Here is a 24696-nt window from a genome sequence, read left to right as displayed (position 1 = left end):
ATAGCTAAATCTGGATCCATATCAAAGTTCTTCCTACATGCAGAAACACCAAGGATCAGAAGAAAAAAGACATTTAGTTTCCCTCATCTATCGGTGGCTGATAGTTAAAACTGCATCAGAGTGAGTTATACTAGATCTAGGAAGAATTTCCATTTTCCAAAGAACTTGTAATGGTACCCGACATCAGCATGACCTGGCAAAGGAGGGTAAACCTTTCCATCACCAACCCTCCCTTCTTGTTATGAGCAGGGAAAGCCAGTGGACCATATGGAGATGAAGGTATGGGTTCATGCTGGAGTAGGGTTGGGGCTAGTTTACCCAAGGTTGAGTTGGATTAATAGTTCAGCTTTAATCAATGCATCCTGCAACCATCTGGCACAAACTGTATGTTGTTTCTGTCAATAATGGGTTTAGGTTTCTTCTAAGCTCTTTAGGCAAGGATTTCATTATGAAATTGCAACAGTAAGTCAATTTGATGCAGGGCACATTGATATAACGAGGAGTCAAAACCTAGAGGGAAAATGGTCATAAACCACATACGAAATCTGACTCTCTGGCACCACGTAGGTCATTTCACCTAAAAATTGCCATAGTATTAGTTTTCTTGAGATAATTTTGTTGGAATGAATATAAAAAAAAATTTAAAAATCTTTTTGTGCATTTCTCAGGTCAGACCACATCTCTGTCACATCACTTTGTGACAAGAACCAAGGCAGGTTATTGCACTTCCCCTTTAGAACTTGCTAAACTTCACATATCAAAAAGAAGTTTCTGAAGAAAGCAAGATTTTTTGTTTCCATACCTGTGGGATAAGTGTTAGTGCTCAAAGACACTAACAATGCAGTTAACAATTATAACAGTCAATTATACATTATGTGAGCCTGAAAACTGTGGACGTTTCCCCTGTGTGTCTTATGAGCTAGCCCAAGCATAAATAGGCAAACCGAAAGAATGTTTTGTCATCCCAATATTAAAATACAATTTAACAACCCCTTTAAATGACAGAGGCATCTGTGCATAAATAACAGTACATGTTAAGACTCCCCTTGGGGACAGTAACCTCCTTTAATAAAATGCTGTAATGACAAGGCCCTATATATCAACAGACTTTAATACAAAAACATATGATCTAATCTGCTTCCCCAGCTTGATAACTAATACAGAGTGACAGATCAGTGGAAGGTAAAAATCCAGCATAGTCTTCTGCACAATCTTAAATAGGCCAGCTTTAAATATTTTAAACAGCATGAAATCAGCCAACCAAAACTGATTTTCTTCAGCCTGCCTCCAATACAAACATAGAATTATGAGAAAAAGTAGAAACTGATCTTTCTGTGGCAGAAGGTTAGTTATGTGTTAATCAGCAACCGGAACCTCACCAAATCACCGTTTGAGTTGGAAAACCTTCTGGGGTTTCATTAGTGGATGTACTAAGAGAAGTCACGCTTTGACGTGTCAATATTTAATTCAGAAAATGTTCTGTTACCTGTCTAAAACCACTGATAATAAATAAAAATGGTTTAGTAGTTGAATGTGAATTTTCTAAGCTATTTTAAAAAAAAATCAATTGGACTACTGTGAAAATATAGAAGTTCAATCAATTTGATGCATTCAAGCTGCTCACTGAACAATGTGATGCAAAACCTAGGTTGAAATTCCACTTGAAATTTATGTGGTACCCATAACTTTGCTCAGTGTGTCTTCACAGTTCACTTTAGGGATAAGGCTAATATTTTGACTAATATTAATGGAGAAAATATACCAGTTGTTTATGAAATATTATGAAATAATACTGACTCTCATTAGTTGTGTTTTGTTGTCAGAGGTCATAATTTACATGAGTTTTCGCGAGCTCCAGCTCTTGAAGAACTTATTAAGTTCCAAGTGACGTAATCTACTGTGAAGCACAATTTAAGAAGTGGTATCCATATGCAGATAAGTTAACTGAACCCCAGAACGTTAATTAACTGTACCCTAAAGCCTTCTATTTTTATCCTATTTGAACCTCATTAGACACCTTTTTCACATCTTCATTTCCTTTTTTTTTCTCATGTTTAATTTTAATGAAGCTCTAAGGCCCTAAACTCTATGTATGATAACTAAGAAAAATTATCTTCCATGCCACTTTTGTACTTTTTCAGAGGAAGATGTAGGAACATACAAATCGCCTCTCACTCACATTTCTCTAACGTGGCTGAAATATCTTCTAAATAATCAGATCTTTCTCCAACTATGAGATAATGAAATAAGCTGGTTTGTTAAACCACAGCAATATGGTAGGCAAACCTAATTAAACTGGAGATGCTGAGTCCATCACACAGGGGACATCAGCATTATACTAACTTGGACTTAAATGGCTCTAATGGGGGAAAAAAAAGTCTTTGTTACTAATTAATTCTTTCTCCTCGTCAGTATATTCCTCTTCTTTATATTCTGCTTGTCAGTACAACTCTTTTGATTAGACAGTCAACTGAGTGTGTATGTTTCAGTAGTTCTTGGTGTTCTCATTTGTCTTCTCCCATTTGTATCCATTACAATTTACACTCATTCTCCTTTGACTTGGAGATTCTGCATCCTTTTCATCAGCCCCTCAATCAGTCTATCCTTTTTTTAATACAAGGCTGAGGTTTGGTTTCCCAAGTCAAAATCATGATTAACAGTAGTGCAAATTAAAAAAAAAAAAAAAAAAAAAAAGTTGAGTTGTACTCCTTTCCTGAAAGGACGACATTCTCCTTCTGGTAAACTCTACCTGCTACTGGTACATTATTAAATCTGTCTTAAATTAAATAAAGGAAAGGCTGTTAAGAGTACTTGAGATTGTGTTGTCTTCCCTTTTACCTCAAAAGTAGCCACAAAAGAACAATGAAAGCTACAACACCCATCAGTTACAGAATATTCTTAGAAACAGATGAAATCTTAGTTATGCACAGCTTTCTCTGCTACATTTTCATAGCTTCCAAGTTTTCCTTAGCTTTTATTTGTAATTCACATCTTGTTTTCATCTTTCTTAAATGCATTAACCACAATCCCCACAAATGGCAATTTTGATTAACTTGGACAGCTCACCAGACAATAGACAAGAATAAAAATTAATTCAAACAAATATTGGGTCTCACAAAGCCATTAGTGGCAAATGACGAATATCAAATCTCAGCTTCATCAAATAGATTTTCCTTAGTTAGATCCTAATTTGTGTGGACACATGCCCATTATGCTTGAAATTGGAAAGCATCAGATTATCAGAGAAGAGAAATATACTGCCCAAAGGACTTAGACAATTGCATCAGAAACAAGCAGGCTAGCATAAAATAGAAGATGATAAATTTTTTAGGACCACCTTCTGAGCCTGCAAGATAATGTACTTAGGTTCTTTTTGATATACATTATTGAAACTGCTTTATTTGTGATCCAAATAACCATTTAAAAAAAAAAGTGACAATAACAACAACAACAACAAATCTTCTGATCCTACTAATTTGAATTACATTTGTATTTGGTGGGGTTACTGCCATAGCAGGCTTTCTCACCACCTTTGAGAAGAATGTGACATCTACGATACTGCAGACATGCAGTAATACTGATAAAAAGGAAGCATCTGTAAGAATACTACCACGTTGCTGTGACTAACTTCTCAACTAGATGAGTAAGCGTATAAATAATACAAGTTGATTAACTTTACTGTTGTGTTCTGTTTCGTGTGTGTGGTCTGTCTTCCAATTTTTCCCATCCATACTAGAAATTTCATGCAGTAACTGTCAAAAAAACCCACCGGACCACACATTTACAAGCTCTCAACTTTCAGATGATCCAGGCTTTATACTCACTTAAAAGCATACTTCTAATGCAAAATTATTAATATAAACTAGTTTGTGTTAATCACTTTTCCTAACTACAGACAACATTTGGTAAATATAAGCTTGTTCAGGTAACAGAACAAAACCCAAACTCTGGCAGTTAATTCATTATTCCAAATCATTAGGCAAAGTGTGTGTTTAATCTTCATCTCCTTTCTTCAACAATTAACATAGCACTGAATAACACAGTAGAACCTTTTCATACTAAGTGATTTTGGTCAGTAATTAACTACACATCTAAATGGACACAATACCAAGAATAGTATGACTGTTAGGTAACATTTAAGTAATTAAAATTAAAATTGTATTAGTAATTAATGTCTGCAATTACACAAAAAAATTTGGGTAATTACATGGTGCAATAATCAGTTATGAATTTAAACCTACTGCTTTGGCATGTAGCTTCCCAGGTTATACTTGCAATTGCCAGAAGCATAGTTTAGGTGTCTAGATGAAGACAGATAGGCAGGAATCTCATATTTCCACAGAAACAGGAAATTTGACATTTTAAGTTGAGACTAACTTTTGCTGTCCTTGAATTGCATGCAGACGGAAAGTATTTTCTACATAAAGGTAGGTTTAAACCTTTGCTACTTGTTCTTCCTATCATTTTTCACACTGAAAAAAAGAGATAATTATTTTGAATGCAAAAATCTAGCTTCCAGGAAAAGCAGCTCCATACTTGTTAGCTGAAATTCTCTTTACGTTGGGCTCTTACCAAGTTCTACATCCTGATCATCAGTAAGAACAAGGATGATGTTTGGGCGGATGTTTCTACGGTCCCTTTGAAATCTTCCCTTCAGACGCTGATTTAACAGGAAAGCTGAACTTCCATCCAACAGTGATAAAACAGTCATCATGAATAATCCAAGGACAATACTATGCTGTGCCATATTGTGCTGATTTAGTGTTCTCTCTGAACAAGGTAGGTTAATGGCTTGTATTTCTTTTTTGTTTGCAGGTCTCCTACAAGGGAGAGGGAAACAAGTATTTATTTATACTTTGACCACCCTGCCCCGCCAAGGAACAGCAAGGTTCTCTCCAAAAAAGTAAAAAGCAATATACTTGAAATAATCTAATTCCTAAGAAAAAAAAAAAACACACAACAACAAAGCAACTGAATGTTTTTCTAGTGCCAGCTAGAAGCAGAAACTTGAAAAATTCACAGTTCGTAAGCCGTTTCCAACGTAGGCAATGAAGTTTCACTCTATGCTCAAGTTTGGCAACAAGTTCAAGGGTATCAAACTCTTACTTTTGCTTTGATACATATAAAAAGCAATCTTCTTCCTTAAGGTTCTGGGATGTTTTGAGATGGCAATTTTGTTTACTGCATCAAAAATGCAGATGTTGAAGAAAAAACCCACATCTATCCATATTTTTAAACAGGACCGTGGTAAAATTTACTGAGTTAACAGCACATTTGCAAGTTCATAAAGGATCCTCAGACAAAAGACTTGTTTTACACTGATTTATCTTAGAAATTTCATTAGAAAGCAGAGCTGCCCAGATCTTGGAACTATGGTACGATACTGTTTGAAATCTACTACAGCTTTGATGTTATTGTGATATCCCTTCAGCATTTCTGTTGGTTTCCAAGATTTTTTTTTTAAAATATCATTATTATTAATTAACATATTTGAAGGCCCATTACTGCAAATGTTTGGGAATGGACGCACCAAAATGATTTGCACTGCCTATGACTTCTCTCCATCGTAAATACAATGCCCCAAAATTGACTTGTTTGCAAAACAGAGCACCTCTAACTGGTACTGCTCCTGTTAATGAGCCAATAAAAAATTCTCAGCAATTCCTACAAGATTCCAAAAAATGAATAAGCATGCTGAAGAATTTTTTAAATCATAGTTTTGCTCAGTGATCTTCTGGTATAAAGGGATTTTCTCTTGCTTTCAGAAGTCAAAATAACAGTATGAAACTGTATTGAAAATATCAAGTACTAATTATTTCATCAGATCCAGTGATCAATGAGTCAGTTTTTGATGAATTCCCTACTTGCTGCCTGCCTTTTCCTGGACTGGTGCCAATAATCTCTTGTAATGCAGTGAAAAATCAATTAAAAATGACACAAGGGAGACTATCTGCTTTTTGTAAAGACCAGAAATGCCTGAGTAGAAAGAACCTAGCACAGTGTGTTTTACCCAAAGAAATACATTGGCTATTCTGTCCCTAAAGCCACTTAGGAAAACAGTTTTTCCTCCAGCAGATTATTTCATAGCCACATTTTTACTTCATCTCTGTCAGCGTCTGTTCTTTGAGATAAACTTTGATTGAGAAAGTTCTCATGCAATAGCAAAACCACTGGTCTGAAAAATTATACTCGGCTTCTATGTTTATTTAAGAAATGCATATTGAATTTTCATATAAGTCGACAGATACATAGCTATAGTATGATGCAATATTTATTAAGGCTGCTTTCCAAAAATGTACACTAATAGGGTTTTGAGGAAATGAAAAATCCTTTTTCCTTACTAGTCTCTCCAGCAAGTTTCACAGGCAGGTGAAATTAACTTTTTTCATAGGAATTAAAAATTGATTTTAAATATCCTAGCACTTGTTCCAAGGGGTAGGGAAAGACAAAAGTCCAACTTCCTAAGTTTACAGATACAGCTTTAGTACCTCTGCTGTTGCTCAGAGATTTGCCAGGCTATAGCAGAAGGAACACCGACAAGTCCTATCAATTTTCATTCCTTGAACTCAGAATTCCATCTGCAGCAGTAAAACTGGGAAGATTCATGTCAGATTCAATGTGTTGCTACTGTCCAGAGTAGTCAAAAGCAGCTTGAAAGGCAAATCTGGATCTGTTTCAAAAGGGGAGGGGGAAAAAAAAAGTTAGTTTAGCAGGCACATATTCCTGGACACCAGCTTTTTGGGGGAGGGGGTAAAGAGATGGCTTCTGCTCTTCAGAAATGACTCCATATGTAATTCTGTTGATGAAAACATGTTTTCATTACACACAGACATTTTTCTGAAGGTCTAAAAGTTAACGTGGTTTTTTTCTGCTCTATACTAGCCAATAGCTTCACAGAATAAAAGCATTCGCTGCCTTTTCTTGCAGCTTTAGAAGGCTGTCCATTCTTGTTATATCTGCTCGGAACTACATTCACTATAGAGTATTATGCATATAACAGCCTTCCTTGCATTTTTCTTACTTCTCTTAAACAAATGCATGGAAGTAACCTCATGACCTCATTGCCTCTCTCCCCTCAGCCTGTCTTTTCCTTACAGTTTATTGCCCCTCACTCACTCCATTGTATCTAAAAATAGAAGTTGTCCCCAGCTCAGAGAGCTGCTTATCTATCTATAAAATACTTAACACATTTGAGGACATACATAAACTGCTATTCCACAGCCATTTTATCCACACTTGTACATTTATGGTTAAAAGAATTAGTTATCTCTAAGAGGATACTGCGGGTGGAGGAGAGAATTTCATGTCAAGTACAACAGGCATCTTCTACCAAACCTGGCACCTCTTTCTCAACCCCCTCCTCGATGAAGATTTTTCAACTATTCTGATGTGTTATGTTCCTATTATTATCAGGGTAAGTACTGCTGGGAACTAACTCAAAGTATGTAATTATGTGCAAAACCCATACCAATAACTAGGTAAGAAAATTAAAGCAATTTTAGAAAATAACCTGTTTTGTGAAGTATGTATTCATAAAAGACAGACATGCCACAACTAACAGCATATATGCAGTAAAATCTAAAAGCCAGCTTTAAATAGTTCTCAGAATAGCAACAGAAGAGTCTCTCGCATGGATTGCCAGTGGCCAAATATAGATTGGTTTTTTTTTTAACCCCTAGTCTTCGGTGAACTTCAGGGAAGAAATATGACATAAAGTCTGTATTATCAGTGCTTTCCCCATTTCTGTCAACAAGTTTAATCTGCAACTCATAGATAAAGCCAGAAGAGCTCCACAGCAGTGACCCAATCTGCCTTCACTTTTAATATAGCACCCTCTCCAACGATGCATTTTGATCTGAGTGGTACAGATGGTCCACTGTTTTATGTGCCTCTGCAGGCCATCCTCCAATATTAAAGATGCTTAATCTGTAGTGGCTCTCATGAGAATTAGGTATGCCTCTTATTTTCTCCCAGATTACACATATGAACTTGACAAGTCTGGTCACTCCTGTTTCACATTTAGGGAAGTGCTATCAGAAATTTATGAAATGTTCTTCAGCTGGGGCATCTAGCTGAGCTTTATTAAGACTGTGAAACCTCCTAGGCAGGCTGCTTAAAAGTCTGGTCCTCTTATTTTCTATGGTTTACGGTCGAGTTTAACAAGTCCCTGACTCCCTTCATAGCCTGAATTAGATACAGCTGCCTCTTTTTGTTCTTAGCTCCTGCTAGTATGGGGAATGAGAATAGAGCCAAACTTAATTCTCCTGTGTGGCAACACAGAACATTATACTAAGTCACATTATAAATGTTGAAGAGATAAAGCCAGACTTCAGTACATTTATTCTATTTATAAATGAACAGAGCCAAGTTCTGTTCCCAAGTAGCATTTACACCAAGGAAAGACTTCTTCTTAATACTGCCCTCAGTAATTAATGTCAGTTCTACAGCAGCACAGGCAGGATGCACAGGGATGACCGATGTCAGTTCTACCCCCAGATGGTATTTTTAACATGCTATTGATTAGTATTGCTTGACACAGATGTAACAGGCACTGTGTGCAAAACTAGTAACTGACGGTGGCTTGCACACACTGGCGCTTCCAACCTTGCTAATGCAAGTCCTAGCACAACTGTCCCATGCATGCGCCCAGTGCAACTTCACTGAAGTCAAATAATTAAGTTATTCCAATAGAATCAAGAGTAGTATCTGACTCTCCTTGTAAAAGAAAAGGTACAAACACATAACAAATTAATTCTTGTATTAAATACGTAAGTTAATCCTGCTTCAAGCCTACTTCTAGAAAGCTGTTTCTAGAATGTTGTTTTTCTAGTTATGTTTACATTAACTGATTTTTTTAAAATAATATACTGCATTTTAATATAAATAATAAATACTGCAAAACACTAAATGCAGAATTGGTATGGCAAGTTCAACTTGCCCAGCAGCCACCACAGAACAGGGTAACAGCATGTAAGCCACACAGTGGAACTGCACAATAAGGGAAAACTGGTTAGCAAGAAGCAATGCACACCTGCTCTAAATACGGCTGGAACCAATACCAGGTGTATTATTTAAGCAGACTTAGGTGTGCCATTTGTCCAATATTTAAATTCATTGAAATACATGGTGCTGGAGCCATTCCCTAGCAACCAACCCAATTAAAACCACTTTGCCAGTTAAATAGATTCAGCAGGCTGCTGTTCTTTTAACTCTTGAGTCACTCCTATACATCCAGGTTTGATTATGATAACTCCTTTTTCACTGAAGCTGTCAACCATCATTTGAAACCATTATATTTTGTTTGTAAGAGATAAACACATTTTTATATGTGGATTGGGAAGAATCTTGTTTGCAAACAAACAAGGTTCTCAAGGAAAGGCTGGTATCAACGTTACTGCTGTAATCTAACAACATGCTGTGTTTTCTTATAGTTTTATACTTTCTGATTTTTTTCCCCCAGACAGTCAAAAATTTAAGAGAAAGTACAAAATCAAACTGCCAGTGCTAAATGTGACTTTCGAAGATTACAGTTATGCTGATTTACCTACACAAACTATGGCCAAAGTATTTTTATTTGCAAGTATCTACAATTTCTTCAGAAGAAGTCAGGAACAGAGTTTCCAGACTTATTAGAGCACTGAATTACTATTCAGACATGTTCTTCTGACTTGCTTTCCTTATGCTGGTGAACTCTATACTAAAGCTAATATTTATCACAGGGAAGCTTACTTGCATTACAGAATCTCCTCCTATTCTGTACCTTTATTTTAAATAAAATTGAATTATAAATTAGTTATAAATTTCCCTAGGAATTGATATTTAAAAAAAATGTTTTAAACAGCACAATATACTTTCCATGAATCCATACTATACTTTCTATTCACTGCTTGCTTGTTATTATTAGAGTTTCCCTGTAACACACACAAAATTAGTTAGTACTCAGATAGGTTAAATTGCTATTTGGATCCCCCAAATCCACAATAATAAACATGCTTTTCTGCACCCCATGCAATGATAACCCAGTAACAACTTAAAAGAGATTAAGAATTATTTCCCTATTATACTTATTATCTTCACATATTTATAAATAAGAAAGATGCACAGTCATTGACTTTAAAGATAATTATATTAACTCATATTAAGTATAGTAATAACCACAGACTTTCACTTCTGAAAATACCAGAAGGGAATGAATGCAAGTGCTTTAAGATAGAAAAAGTAGGCAAGAACAGTTACCATCACACAAATACATTCTACCAAGTAAACAGAACTTTTTGGAGCCGCATACAGAAAAATAAAATCGTGCTGTGTATAGACGTATACAAGCACGTATAGACATTCAGATACATATATTACCCGGATACGCACGGTAATTTGCTAAATGAGAAACTAAGTGCTATGGCATCAGTTGTCTCTGGAAACTCTTTTCCGCACAGCCACAGCCCGGCGATCACGGAGACACATCCATCGAGACGGTGGCCCGCACACGGCACCCACCGCCGCCAGGACCTTACCCTCTTCTCCCCCGCGCAAGGGGGGCGCGGCACGATCCTCCCACGGCAGGGTTAACAGCTACCGGGCTGGCACCGAGCGTCCGCCGTGCCGTGCCGTGCCGGGGCTGGCAGCAGCCTCAAGGCCGGCAGGGCCGAAGGGCGGTGGCGCCCCGGGGGAGCTCCCGCCGCACCAGACGGGGCTGGCCAGGGGCAGCGGGGGCGCAGCCATCCCAACGACAGGACCGCATCGCACTGCCTCTCCTCCAGCCTCTGCCGGTCCAGCATCCACCCACCCGCCCTGCCTGCCCTCCCAGCCCCAAGCCCCCTTTCTCGTAACACCTCACTCAACTTCCAGCCCCGCCCGTTACCTATGCAGCAGAAGCACGGCCAGAACTGCTCGCTGCCTGCTGCATTAGACCCTCCGCCCAGGCTCCCCGCTATGGCAGCCTGGCTCGGCCTCCGGGAGCCCCAGATGCGAGGGCACCGCCGCCCGGCCGCTCCCAGACTCCGCCATCCCTAGTTGGGGAGGCGAGCGGGCGGGCTCCAGATACCCCTTCCAGCGCTCCCGCAGCCGCCGCACACTTACCCGCGGAGCTGGCGTTCAGGCGTGCCGCGCTACGGCCGGGGCTCTCACCGCCCGCCTGCGGAGCCCGGCGGGGCGGAGAAGCGCATCCTCCGGCCGCGGCGCCGGGCAGCGGCCGAAGCCTGTTTCCCGAACAAGCGTTTAGAGGAAGCGCTCGGGCGGGCGCTGCCCCCCCCCTTCTTCCTCCTCTCCCTTCTTCTCCTTTTCCCGTTTAAAAAGTTCATTTACCTCGAGGATCCTCCTCCAGGATTGACGCAATGCCCCGGCGGCGCGCAAAGAGGGAACCTGTTCCACCAGCCCCCGGCTCGTTCAAAGTCCAGCGGCAGCTCCGCGGGCCGCGGCTCTACCCCGCAGCAGGACGCGGTGGCGCGCAGCTCCGCACCCTAGCGCGCACGGGGGAACCGGGGAGGCCGCAAAGGCAGCCCCCCTCGGAGGGGAAGGGGCCGACGCTGCGCTGCCGCCGGGTGCACACAGCCCTTATAAGCAAAGAGGATAGTCCATTGAGGGGTGGGGAGAGTGAATTAATTGCCCCTCATATTTTACGCTCTTCTTGTCTCCTATCGCTAACGTTTGCCGAGCTCAGTCAGGCCCCTCGCTGCTGATCTCCCCCTAAGCGCTGCTGGGCTGAGGAGAGAGGTGGCAGACTTGAAAAGGGGCTGAGGGGCTGCCTGGGGCCCTGCACTCAGACACCTGTGGAGAGAGAGCCTGATGACTTCTTAATGGGTTGGTAACACAGACCCCATTCCACTTGTGCAGTTGAAATTAAAGGACCCAATATTCATTAGCAATTAAAAAAAGCTTAATCAAGCTCTTCCAGGTAGGGACTGTGTTTACAGCAGGTGCTGTCTACACTACTTGGAACAAGTTACATTCTACTCCTGGAACTTAGTAGTGTTTGGATAAATATCTAAATATGTAATAACTTCAGTGGATTTTTAACGACCTCTTAAATACATGTCTTTCAAAGATACTGGTACATGAACATGTTAAAAAAAAATAGGAGTATAACATTTTCTTCTAGTATTCCCATGCTGATAGCGTCACACAATCAATGCAGGTTACCTCAGAACTTCCTGACACTTATTATTATATTTAATACTGAATTATCCACAGAGGAGGCCATAGATCACAAATTCCAGTGTATCCGTAAGTTTTTATTTTGAATCTGTATCTTTAAAACATGCATTAGAAAACATACATCTGAGAATAAAAAGAACCTTACGCCACGATTTTTATCATAAAATGATGCTATGGGGAAAATGGTTTATGTGGTTGAAAATGGACAGGATACAGTTTTTCTGTGCAAGAACAACAATCAATGGAAGAGGAGGAGTAAGAACTATATTAGAAAAAGAAGATTTATCATTTCCCTGTTCAAGTCAAAATACACACTTCTACAGCTGCAGAACCAGCGAGGAAATATGATGGTTCCTGAAAATGCTATAGGAAAATGACTAGCTGTAGTTTTAAGGAAAAAAGCCGGAGCAGAAGAGACTCACAGAAAGAATTATGGAGTTCTAGAAGTAAATATTTTGGAAAGCAATGCAATTTTTTAATATATAAATATATAATATTTATATACATAAAAACTTATGTTCCATCTATGATTTATTTAGATTTTTGCTTTAAAACAAGCAGTGCCTCCAATGACCTAATTCGGACTTTGCTGGAGAAGGCTAATCATCTTGAACCTTTTTTCATTATTGGCTCCATTCTTGGCTACACATAGATGTGACCCTAAATCAGCAAAAAATTAAATGGCACAATTCCTCCAAATACAGGTATGTCACTACTAAGGTACCAAGTGTGCTCCTGTAAGGACAGGAATAAACACTACAAGTGAAGCACTTTATGTCAGTACAACTGTGTCCACACTAGGGGCTGCAACAGTATAACTGTATTGGTATAAATAAACTGGTCCCTAAAAGGGAGTTACACTAATACAAAAGCTGTGTGTAAAACAGGAGCTACATCTTGCTAACATTTTGATAAAATTGTTATATTGCTTTCTGAGATAACATTTGACCTTTTGCTAGCAACTTTCATCTCACAATTTACAGACAATTAATTTTTACAACACACCTGTGAGCTATGATGTTCTGATTCTACACATTTTAGACATGAATTAGTGTCAGATAAGGCAGCTGAGTCACCCAGAGCCAAACAGACTTCAGCAATAAGGCCAGGAACAGAACCAGGAACCCGGCATTCCTCTGTCCTAACCACAAGCCAACAGTTTGCAATACACAACCTCTACAAACTATCTCTAAAGGGACTGCAAACAGTAACTACCAAGCCAAAAGAAAATACAAAGTTTGCTATACAGTGATCCACATTTTACATTGGAGGAGAAAATGGACAAGCTCCCTGTTTAAAATGTAATTTTTCTAGAGCACTGTAAATGGGATTTTCCATTATAAGAAACACATGACCTAATATAAAACTACGTTGTGAATTTTCATTAATATAAACTACAAGCAACAAAGATACTAAAACTAGTATCAGTGACATTAGTATAGCAATCTAAATTTGACTTAACATCACTGGAAAATCTGTCGCAATAGATCGCTCATTTCAACAAAAGGGTATGTTCACCTCACAGTGAGTGCATGTAATTTCCATTAATGTTAATGGGAGTTATGCAAGTGCATTAAGAGGATAATATACCCCCTGGTCTGAGACAACCCTGCGAAGTAAAAGGTGCTTCCTCTTGAAGAGAATAGGGTTTCCATCTCACGCATTTCAAAAGAACTTGTTCTGGCACTGTTACAAAACAGGATGGATAACAACTATTATGCATACTTGGTGAATAGTTTCCAAAGTTAAAGCAGTTTAGTAATTTCAGCTAGTTTTCCTATTGCTAAAAATTCAAGGGATATAGATGTATTTAAAACACTGTGGTTTATTTGAAGTCTGGGGCAACAAAATCATGTGAAATTACTGGTAAAACAAGAAGGTCTGAAAGCCTACTGGTGCGATGGGGAAGGAACTTTTTAGGTATCTACTTTTTAAATAAAACAAACTCTTTTCATTCAGTAACTGGAAAAGGATTCCATTGATGTATATGGATCATCACAACTGATCAAGAGTTCAAAAGATAAAATGAAGAAGCAAGATCATTCCCTTTCACTCCAACAGCAGAGCTTTCTCACTGTGTATCACCAACTAAATTTCAGATATTTCTCACAGTATGCCATTTAACAACTTGGAGTTACTTTACTGTACCTCAAATAACAAATGCTGCCCATTATCTAAATAATATGTTAAACAAATCCCAGGATATACTTACTGAAATTAGGAGAAAACAGAAGTGCAGGCATTTCTTTAACTATCATCACACATTTATCTGCATCGTTAGGCACATAAATCCCTCAAAAAATTTAATCTACAGTTTCTCTGTCCACCTTACTTTCAAGTAGTGTGACAGAGAAAAATATACTGAACAATGCATGTTGGACTGTTAACTAAACCATGGATTTGCAGGTTAAGGGAACCACTTTGATCCAGTTGGCAGGTAGTGGGGATCCATACCATTGTCACACTCATGGGGAACTGTCTCCCCAATGGAGAAGAAATAGGAAGAGCAGCATGTCAGCGATAGAGAGAAGCAACTTCTGCGAAATGAGAAGACAGTCAGAGAGAGTCCAAAGTCATTAAAAAAACACCCCAAAAATAGAAGATAGGCAACATGCTGTGCAAGGCATGTTTTTTTCACTGTTGCCAAATATATTGTACTTTCAGAGCTCAAATATTGCTCTCTTTTCACGTTACGTGAAATAGAAAAGAAGGGCTGGCTTTCACATTTTTACACACTTCAGTCAATGCTTTCCAACTCTTCTTCGGACTTGCTAATCTTTATCTTTATAGTAACTCATCATATGTAAACTTCTCAAACCATTAGTCATTTTGATTTCTCCTCTCTTTCATAGTTTTTAATGTATACACACATGCTTTGAGCCATCTTTAAAGACCTAGAAATAAAGCCAGCAACAGAACATGAGTCTGATCTCGCTTGCTTTTCCTCAGTGTAATTTATTACAGTAATCAGTCCAGACTTATACTAATTACACTGGTCAGAGACCTTATAGCAGTATAGAGTTTAATTTTTTACTTCTTTAAACAACTGCATTTCAGTTGCATAAAATGTGTAAATACTGCTTCAAAAACAAATCAGAATGCTACTAGGAAGGCATAAACAGCACAATATGCTCCACTCCTTGATCCCTCACATTGCAGGAGTTTCATATCGCAAACTCCAGCCCAATATGATTTTATGGGCAATTGCTCCACTCTTATCTTTTAAAGTCAAATTGCACTTTCTATAAATATGCAATCACATTATGGGGGAAAATGGTTTATATGTTTTGAGGTACTATGAAAATGGAAAAGGGGAACACAGCCAAAGAAAACAAAGGAGAAGGGAAAAATTCACCTTGCTTGGTTGATCCAAGTGCTAAGCAAAGAAATGCATTATATTCTTCAGTGTGAAAATAAAGATTAAGTATAGTATACTGCATGAATTTAGTTAAAATTATGAGTTTACAATGTGCCAAGACTTAATATAATTCTAGTTTAAGGTTAATCAAATTAATTTTGATCGTAACTCACAACAGTGGATGCAAGTTACTTGGCAAAATATTGAAGCAGCAAAGATGATGGGAAGATGATGTAACAGCAACAAAAGTAGCACCCCAGTGCACTGATAAAAGTGATAGCTTACCTATTTGGACAACAAACTCCTAGAAAGCCAAACAGAAATTCATAAGAAAACACTATTAGAATGATCTTGAAGTTCACATACAAAATTAATGTATGTGTTCTAAGCATTATTAATAAGGCTCAAAGATGCATCTGAAGATCTATACAAGGATGTAAATTCAATGGACCATTGTTGGTCACACAGCCCATATAAAGCAGAATAGAGAATAGTACTGAAAAAAGCAGCCCTCCTTTTTCCCCATTTTTAAATTACCCTTTGAATAGCTGCTTGTAAGTGAGCAATGATTTACTAATTTATTTTATTAAAGAATTTTTCTTTTCATAAAGAATTCAGTTTTGGTTTTTTTGGTTTTTTTTGTTTTTTTTTTTTAACATCCTGATCCACTTTTCCCTTGTAGGCTTTGAACACATTTTAGTATGATTCTCAGGCTGCCTTGTGTTCTGATACCTGGATGTTGAAAATGTATGGATATGGAGCAATGGGACAACAATCAACTGAACGCATTGTTTAACTAATGATTAGCTGCAATCTCAGCACAAGTTGGTACGTCACGCAAAATGTGAAAGACACTTATATTCACTTTTACTAGAACTTCTCTTAGAGAAGTCAATAGTCATTGCCCTTATTTAAATAACATTTCCTAATAAAATAGTAATGTATGTAATGGTAAAAATACTCTGCGCCATTCTAATAACAACTATGCTCTGATTTGAAAGTATTAGAGCAGGAAAATGTGCAATCAACTGATATAGGATGGATAGAGCAGCAGGCCTCACCTTAATATAACACTACAATGTCCACTGTTTTCTGTGGCCCACTGTGCATTTAATATTAGTCAAGGATGTATCCGTGTGACCACACTATCTCCATCCCATAGAAGAACACACTCCTGTCACCCTGGAACCATCACCTTCATGTGCTGCTTCTGAATAGCTCCCAAATTGCAACAGGTATCCAGTGTATGTTATGTACTCTTCGCCATATAAAGGTTTAGTTTGCAGGTTTTTAGGTTCCAGTGAATTTGCTGCACCTACAGCAGAAGTACCTTCACTTACAAAGACCTATTCTGTAGGTACAAAGTCCAAAGGGATGCAACTGGACTTCACCTCCATATGGAAAGCTACGGCTTACTGTTTACTTACTCTGCTTTTCATTATGTCTTCTAATTATTACTGTTTAACAGTTCTCCCTCTCTGCTTCAAATATTTTTCATAATAATATAGATATCTGGATCTGGCTGAATATTTATATATTATAAGCTGAACTTCAAATGCACAATTTTAAGAAATATTAGGTGAGCAAATTACACAATTGCCATCATTTTGCACACACAGAGAAGGCTAAGTCATCTTCTTTTTCAGTTGCCTCAATAGCACAAGTGAGGCAAAGCTTATGGTGGGATGTGATACCTGTTATTAGATCAACCGCTACATGTGGGAAGGAACAGACACACCCTCAGGCATATCAAGCACTTCTTCAGGTCTGAAATAGAAGCAGCAATCTTCAAAGCTAAACTGCTCAGAGTTTAACTAATGTGTTAATCAAGCCATGTGAAAGAAAAATAGCTCATATCTCTGATATGGGAAGGCTTGCTCGCAAAGAAAGACGAGATACAGCTTGATCTGTTAAAACAAAGAAGTAACTCACCTTCTGAAAAACATAGACTTATTACTGAGGTGGAGATACAGGAGAAATCAGAAGAGAGGTTAAGAAAATTATAATACCTATAAAACCAGTATCTCTAACAAGTCTATCATTTTTACCTTTTAACAGAGCTATGAATTTTAATATTCAGGCTTACCTTTTGAAGGTGCTTTATAGATGTCCCTTGAGGGTCAGGACTGATTCATCAGAGGTAGCGTGGTTACTTTATAAGAAATGTTCACCTACCAGTCATTGGCATCTCTCACTTATTGATCATCTACAAGGATCTTGGAGTTGACTCACTTTCTGTAAGGTCATTTGGTGCATTTGGTTATGCAGGTTATTTCCTCTGGGGACTATGGAGATGTATCAGCAAGCAGATATGCAGTTTTGATAGTGTTATTGTAGCTTCATTACTTTCAGTACAAGTAATGTGCAGTCGTCTGAAAGACTTAATGCATACATTATGTGTTCTTAAAATATAAATTATTATCTTTTGAAAAAGTTCCTTTTTAGTTACAAATCAACAATTTAATTTTTTTTTCCCTAGATGCCAAAGGCAGAGATTATTTATATAATGTCTAAAGGACACTAAAGCCATCCAAATGCTTTCTACTTCATTCAAGACAATGAGAAAAATACTGAAACAGAAACATGTCCCACCCCTGCTGAAGAATGCTTTACTCTCATTTCCAGAAAGTTAAAAATAGAGTTGAATCTACATGTGAGCTTTAGCATCACTCCCCTTATAGTAGAGTTTACAATCTACTATAAGGAAGTGACAATTAAGATTTCTGCATGCAAGAAAACCTTGATCATGACTACAATATTATACTATTAACAGCCACTGACTCAGTGATGTCTGAAAAGTGCCTTGCAACCCTGTTTCTTCCTCTTCTCATCTTTTGTGTTAAAATTTTTTTTAATACATTTGTATAAATAGATCTGATTTTTGTTCATCTTTCAAAAATTTCAGGCTGATTATAGAGTTGTCTAAAGTGCTAAAAATAAGTCTTCAGCTATTGTCTGTGTTCAGAGTCCTGTGCAATTAGATTCTTCTTTCATACTTCATACAAGATAAAAGATCCCGATTCCGTCATCTGTCTTGCATCCTGGTCTTCTACCTAATTACCTTAGTTGCAACCTTTTATTTTCTTTACATCACATAAGTATGCATTTCAGGTGATTTATATTTATGTTTTCATCATGTGTACAGCATATTCCAAGATCCAACTGAGCCCCTTTGCTATTCAATACCGTCACTTTGAGTTATTATTTGTAATCATAATTTCTCTTTTCATTTGAGAAAAATACTTAGCTCTATGTCGTTTTTTCTAATTCACAAGCAGCATTCTCTCTATCTGTCATTTAAAAAAACCCCTAACTCATCACCATTGTAGGAACATTGCTGGCTACAGCTATATTTGGCAAAGAACAAATTGAGCCTGATTGGTCTCTCTGAACGTCATTGGGGTTTTTTTTGTTGGTTTATTTATTTATTTATTTATTTTTAAGCATCACAGCTGCCCTTTCTGGCTTAGAATACGTATTATTTCTGATTTCAATCATTCCTTGAAAATTATGTCTGATCCTGAATTCAGAGGGAATTTTATTACTTTAGTAGAAGCACAGTCTATATTTCTATCGCTGCAAAGCTTCTGCATTACCAGTGAGCAACAAATTACAGGTCAGATCTCTTACATATAGTAAGTCTCATTTACACACCTAAAATGGAGTGAATTGATTCTTCAGAAGCGATTAGCACCCATAGGAAACAGTTCTGAAAATTTATGTAGCTTTCCTTAGGTCCTGAAATTGGAGCTGAACACTCGTGATGTTTGGCAATGCAACCTCTTTATTTGTACTTTAGTTAGCTTTATGTTATTTGTATGCCTCATCGCTCTCATAGTTGATTACAGTAATAATTCTTGAGAAACTTGCTAGTCCCGAAGTATAACAGAGATCAACTACCTCCCCTGCCAAACAGGAGTGCCTGACATGAGAATATCTGAATGTATTTCTTCAGGAATTGAAGAGACTATTTTTCAAGACAAGACTGGATGCTCTTAGTTGGAAAAAGTTCTTACCATACACTGAAGAGTTATATGTAATCTGTAGAGTGTTGATCTGCTGGAGGGTAGGAAGGCTCTGCAGAGGGACCTGGACAGGCTGGATCGATGGGCCGAGGCCAACTGTATGAGATTCAACAAGGCCAAGTGCCGGGTCCTGCACTTCGGCCACAACAACCCTAGGCAACGCTGCAGGCTTGGGGAAGAGTGGCTGGAAAGCTGCCCAGAGGAAAAGGACCTGGGGGTACTGGTTGACAGCCGGCTGAACATGAGCCGGCAGTGTGCTCAGGTGGCCAAGAAGGCCAACGGCATCCTGGCCTGTATCAGAAATAGTGTGGCCAGCAGGAGCAGGGAGGTGATCGTGCCCCTGTACTCGGCCCTGGTGAGGCCGCACCTCGAATACTGTGTTCAGTTTTGGGCCCCTCACTACAAGAAGGACATGGAGGTGCTGGAGCGTGTCCAGAGGAGGGCAACGAAGCTGGTGAAGGGCCTGGAGCACAAGTCTGATGGGGAGCGGCTGAGGGAACTGGGGTTGTTTAGCCTGGAGAAGAGGAGGCTGAGGGGAGACCTCATCGCGCTCTACAACTACCTGAAAGGAGGTTGTAGTGAGGTGGGCGTTGGTCTCTTCTGCCAAGTAACTAGCGATAGGACAAGAGGAAATGGCCTCAAGTTGCGCCAAGGGAGGTTTAGATTGAACATTAGGAAAAATTTCTTTACTGAAAGAGTGGTCAGGCCTTGGAACAGGCTGCCCAGGGAAGTGGTTGAGTCACCATCCCTGGAGGTATTTAAAAGACGTGTAGATGAGGCCCTTAGGGACATGGTGTAGTGGGCATGGTGGTGTTGGGTTGACGGTTGGACACGATGATCTTAGAGGTCTTTTCCAACCTGTATGATTCTATGATTCTATGATACAGAGCAATTTGTTAAAATGAGATTTTAAACTCAAAATCTATTTTTGCAGATTTGGCTCTTGGGTTTTTCTGAATAAAGCCATGCAGTATCAGCAAAAAGCTCCTGGAGGTACCTATCAAATCATCACACAGATTTTTAGTAATAACAGTGGTAAAACCAAAAAATTTAACTACTATCCTTCAAGTACGAATGATGATAAAGCACCAATCAATATTTATAGCTCAATATTAAAATGTTTTGAATTTTGTTTACTAGCAAAGAAATAGGTCAAGACAAACTTCAGGCTTAATTATTTCCAGCTGAATGGATTTAAAAAAGGCTGAAATCTTTCGTGAAGTAAAGTGGAATGTTTTATCCAAAGAGCTCTGGCTAGTAGTATGTAATTCCAAGGCGGATTTCCTACTCACCAGCAGATTTTTGGCTTGCATATTTCTAAATGCACCCAAGATCACACACCAAATTTTGTTCTGACTTGCATTAGTTTAATACAAAGTAACTGAAATAGCCTGGCATACTTTACCAAGAAGAAAGTATTTTAAGTGAACAAAAAAATATTTCACTAAAAGCACCGTGACACACTTGCTAAATGAGAATCTATTCAACACTCCCAGTTTTATGATTAAAACCTCTAAAATGCCTAGGGCAATTTTAATTTTTTAAAAACTATTTTGGGCATAAAATTCTTGCAAAACATGGTGGTTCCAATATCCAAGATACAGAAAAAGGAGAAATATATGCAAATAATATCCCAGTCTCAGGCTCATCAAGTCAAAATCAAAATGAGTTATATCAGGTAGCACCTGTTTAGAATACTTGCTTTTAAATGCTGCATGAATTAGTAGATATTTGAAACTTCAAGCAGTGTGTCATCAGCCAGAAGGAAGCTGATAACACTTCAAATGCTAACAACAGTGGAAAACATGTTAATTTTTTATGGACAGTAATCTCTCTTAAAATAAAAAATCTCTTAATATCTCTTAAAAAACATCTTTATTTGAACCATACTAAAACTGAATGATAAGAAGTTAGAAGTAATATTTTATCTCCTTGTCCAGATCTTTCAACATGTTGTTTATGGCCTACAAAGGGACTGTGAAATACTTTTCACTAACAATTGGGATAAAGTGTTGTCTCAAAAAATAACACGTCTATTTTTACTTATTTTTTAAGGTAGATAGATATCTAATCTATTAAAATTCAAAACAGTCAAAAGCAAAAGCACCCAAATAATCTTTCAAAATATGGAAATACTTCTGTTTAAAAATAATGTGTGCAAAGAAAAGAAGGCAGCATTTTGAAAGTGTTCTTAGATTTCAGTCAGCAATTAGTCAAAACCAGCCTGAAGAGCATAGAGATGAATGATACATATTCAGCTGCAATTTTTAAAGACAAAAATGTTAAGGTTGGAACCTTCTCCTCCCAGCTAACTCCTCCTCCTGCTCCTCCTCCCACCTGATAATTCCCCTTTCTTATCCCACTGCTATAGATATGCCTAAAATAAAACCTTGGATCTGAACTCCAGATAGACAAGAGCCAGAATTTGTAGCTTGCAGCTTTTCCTAAAAATCAGCCAGTTCCATACACCTCAAAAAATAAAAAGTTCCCATTTGGAATTAAAATCACTAAGGTTAGTATTGTTCTAGAGCTGTTTTGGTTTGGTGGTGTTTGGTTATTTTTTCTCCTGCTATGAGGCACGAGTTTTTGATCACGAATTTTAGTTTAGAACAAGATTTTTGGGCTTAGCCTCTTCCTTTGCAGCTCAGTGTAAATTCAACCTACATCAGTATATGAACTGTGCATACCAATCATCCGGAACAAGTCCATGCAGAATTGCCTGGATGAATCCAGGTACTTTAAAAGAAATTCTGCAGAGAGAAACAACAGGAAAGCTATTCCAGAGTTACTATTACAGACTGCCAGATCTGAGTATAAGGTGTGAACAGCCAGCCATTTCCCACTGTATTTGATCTTTTGCAATCCAAACCCTAAGCCTGCTCTTTGGCTGACACTGCAGAACAGTAAGATGACATCTGCATCAGGACACTACATTATCATATGGCAGTGTAGTTCACATCTGAGGTCATTTTACAGTTAAATTAGACTTGACTATCTTTGGCTTTTTCTAGATGAAAATATAAAAGCTATAATTCTGTTAGATTTTTAGCTTAACTGGTTTCACATATCTTGCATTCTCTAACAGCAACTTCACTTCTTATCTATTGCTTTTCATAATTAGATCTCAAAAAGTTTTACAAATTAGGTATGGAACATTTGTTACATTGATTGAGAAACTGAGCTGTAGAAAGGTAAAATGACTTACTCAAGGTCAATTCAACAGGTCAGTGATCCATCTAGGAACAGACATCCTGGGCTCTAAAATACTGTTCTATTTGCTAGGCCAACAGTTTCCAGCTTGAAGCCTATGGACCTCTGGGGCCCTGCAGATTAGATCTCTAGGCTACATAATACGTAATCATTTGCTTTGTTTACCATAATTTCTATACATGCATCAGAACATATCAACTAGCCTGTGCTAACAGTTCTCCTTGATACTCCAGCACATGGAAGATCTTTCAGATTAGTGTTGCCAACCAAAGTCTCAGACAACTATGCTCTGAACTGTCACCCGCTTAGATAAGTAGAGCAATAATGTAGGGCTATAGGCAATACACACACAAATAATGTTATTGAGGAGCAAGCATATGAGAACTGCCCTGTACTCTAGAGAAGTCTACAGGGCAAACAAGGTACCTATGTGTGTGCACATGCATTTGTTGAGTGTCAACTAAGGTATGCTCCAGCACTTACTGCAGTGGGCAATATGCACATATGTTTCTGGGGGGCAGGATGAGGCAGAGGAAGAAGGACAAGGGCAATGGTGGGGTACAGTGTCCAAGGAGATAACAACCTTCCCATGCAACACACAGACCTATACACCAACTGGTGTTAAAATTAAAACAGAAACACTCTTTAATGCAACCTTAGTAAAGCAGTTTATACCTCCCACATCTGGTATTCTGGGCTGTCTGAAGACTTGGGTAGACACATCCATGTTGATGACACAATGCTTAAGTGCTCAATTGCTCAAGAACCATGAAGTAAACAGAACACGAAGTTTCAAAGAATAAATAAAGAATTAGGATTCTGATATAATTACATAACCTTAGGTACTTATAACTCATCCAAGCCCTGTCTAGTTTGTGAGGAAAAAAAGGCAAGTAGGAAAATACCAATGTATTTATGATGGAACGTCATGATTCAGGATCTTGCTACAACAGTCAATAGGCAGTCTGTTTACTTTGATCCCCTAAAGATCTGTACGGGTTTTGGCTGGGATAGAGTTAATTTTCTTCACAGTAATATGGTGCTATGTTTTAGATTCGTGGTGAAAACAAGTGTTGACAACACACTGATGCTTTAGTTATTGCTGAAGAGTGCTTACACAGCATCAAGGCCTTTTCTGCTTCTCACACTGCCCCGCCAGTGAGCAGGCTGGGGGTGCACAAGCAGCTGGGGGGGGACACACAGCTGGGACAGCTGACCCCAACTGACCAAAGGCACATTCCATACCATATGATGTCATGCTCAGCAGTAAAAAGCTGGGGGAAGAAGGAGGAAGGGAGGACATTCAGAGTTACGGAGTTTGTCTTCCCAAGTAACCGTTACATGTGATGGAGCCCTGCTTTCCCGGAGGTGGCTGAACACCTGCCTGCCAATGGGAAGTAGTGAATTAATTCCTTATTTTGCTTTGCTGGCACATGTAGTTTTTGCTTTACCTATTAAATTGTCTTTATCTCAACCCACGAGTTTTTGCTTTTTTACCCTTCCCATTCTCTCCCCCATCCCACTGCAGGGGAGTGAGCAAGCAGCTGTGTGGGACTTAGCTGCCTGCTGGTGTTAACCCACAACAGGATCACAGGCACCAAGCCCAAGAACAAAGAAGACGGAAAAAAATTTGCAGCCGAGTAGATCAAGATAAAGAAGAAAATACCATGTTCCAACTGAGTCCCTTTCATCAGTCCTTAACTGACGCCTCTGCTGTAAGAGATCTTAAGAGGCTAAAATGTTTACTAAAACTTAAGCATAATGCAGATTTTAAGCATGTTACAAAGTTGATAATAGACAATGGTGATAACTCACAAAATTTGCATAGCTATACTAGTTTGTACCTAACTACAAACTGCCTTGAGGACGCTGACACATACATGTCATGCACACTCTCTTCAAATCATTCAGACACTCTACTACTGCTAACAGCATCTGAAGTTAGAAAGC

At 38.5% G+C, this 24696-nt stretch overlaps 1 protein-coding gene across 2 annotated transcripts in view; it reads right to left on the bottom strand.

Moving 5' to 3' along the window:
• The window catches only part of SULF2 (sulfatase 2), a 170475-nt gene that overhangs the window by 62416 nt on the left and 83363 nt on the right, over positions 1 to 24696 (bottom strand). The window contains exons 1-3 of one of the 2 annotated variants that reach the window (XM_075166403.1): positions 11080 to 11253; positions 6489 to 6670; positions 4573 to 4820 (exon numbers count right to left, since the gene is read on the bottom strand). In XM_075166403.1, the coding sequence (XP_075022504.1) occupies positions 4573 to 4747 (175 nt within the window). In that variant the 5' untranslated portion in view covers positions 4748 to 4820; positions 6489 to 6670; positions 11080 to 11253. Of the gene's footprint in view, positions 1 to 4572; positions 4821 to 6488; positions 6671 to 11079; positions 11254 to 24696 lie in introns of those variants that run through there. The other variant, XM_075166404.1, reaches the window with a different exon arrangement.

Source organism: Calonectris borealis, chromosome 17 (assembly GCF_964195595.1).
Source record: "Calonectris borealis chromosome 17, bCalBor7.hap1.2, whole genome shotgun sequence".
NCBI lineage: Eukaryota > Metazoa > Chordata > Aves > Procellariiformes > Procellariidae > Calonectris > Calonectris borealis.
This window is presented reverse-complemented; position numbering and strand designations above follow the sequence as displayed.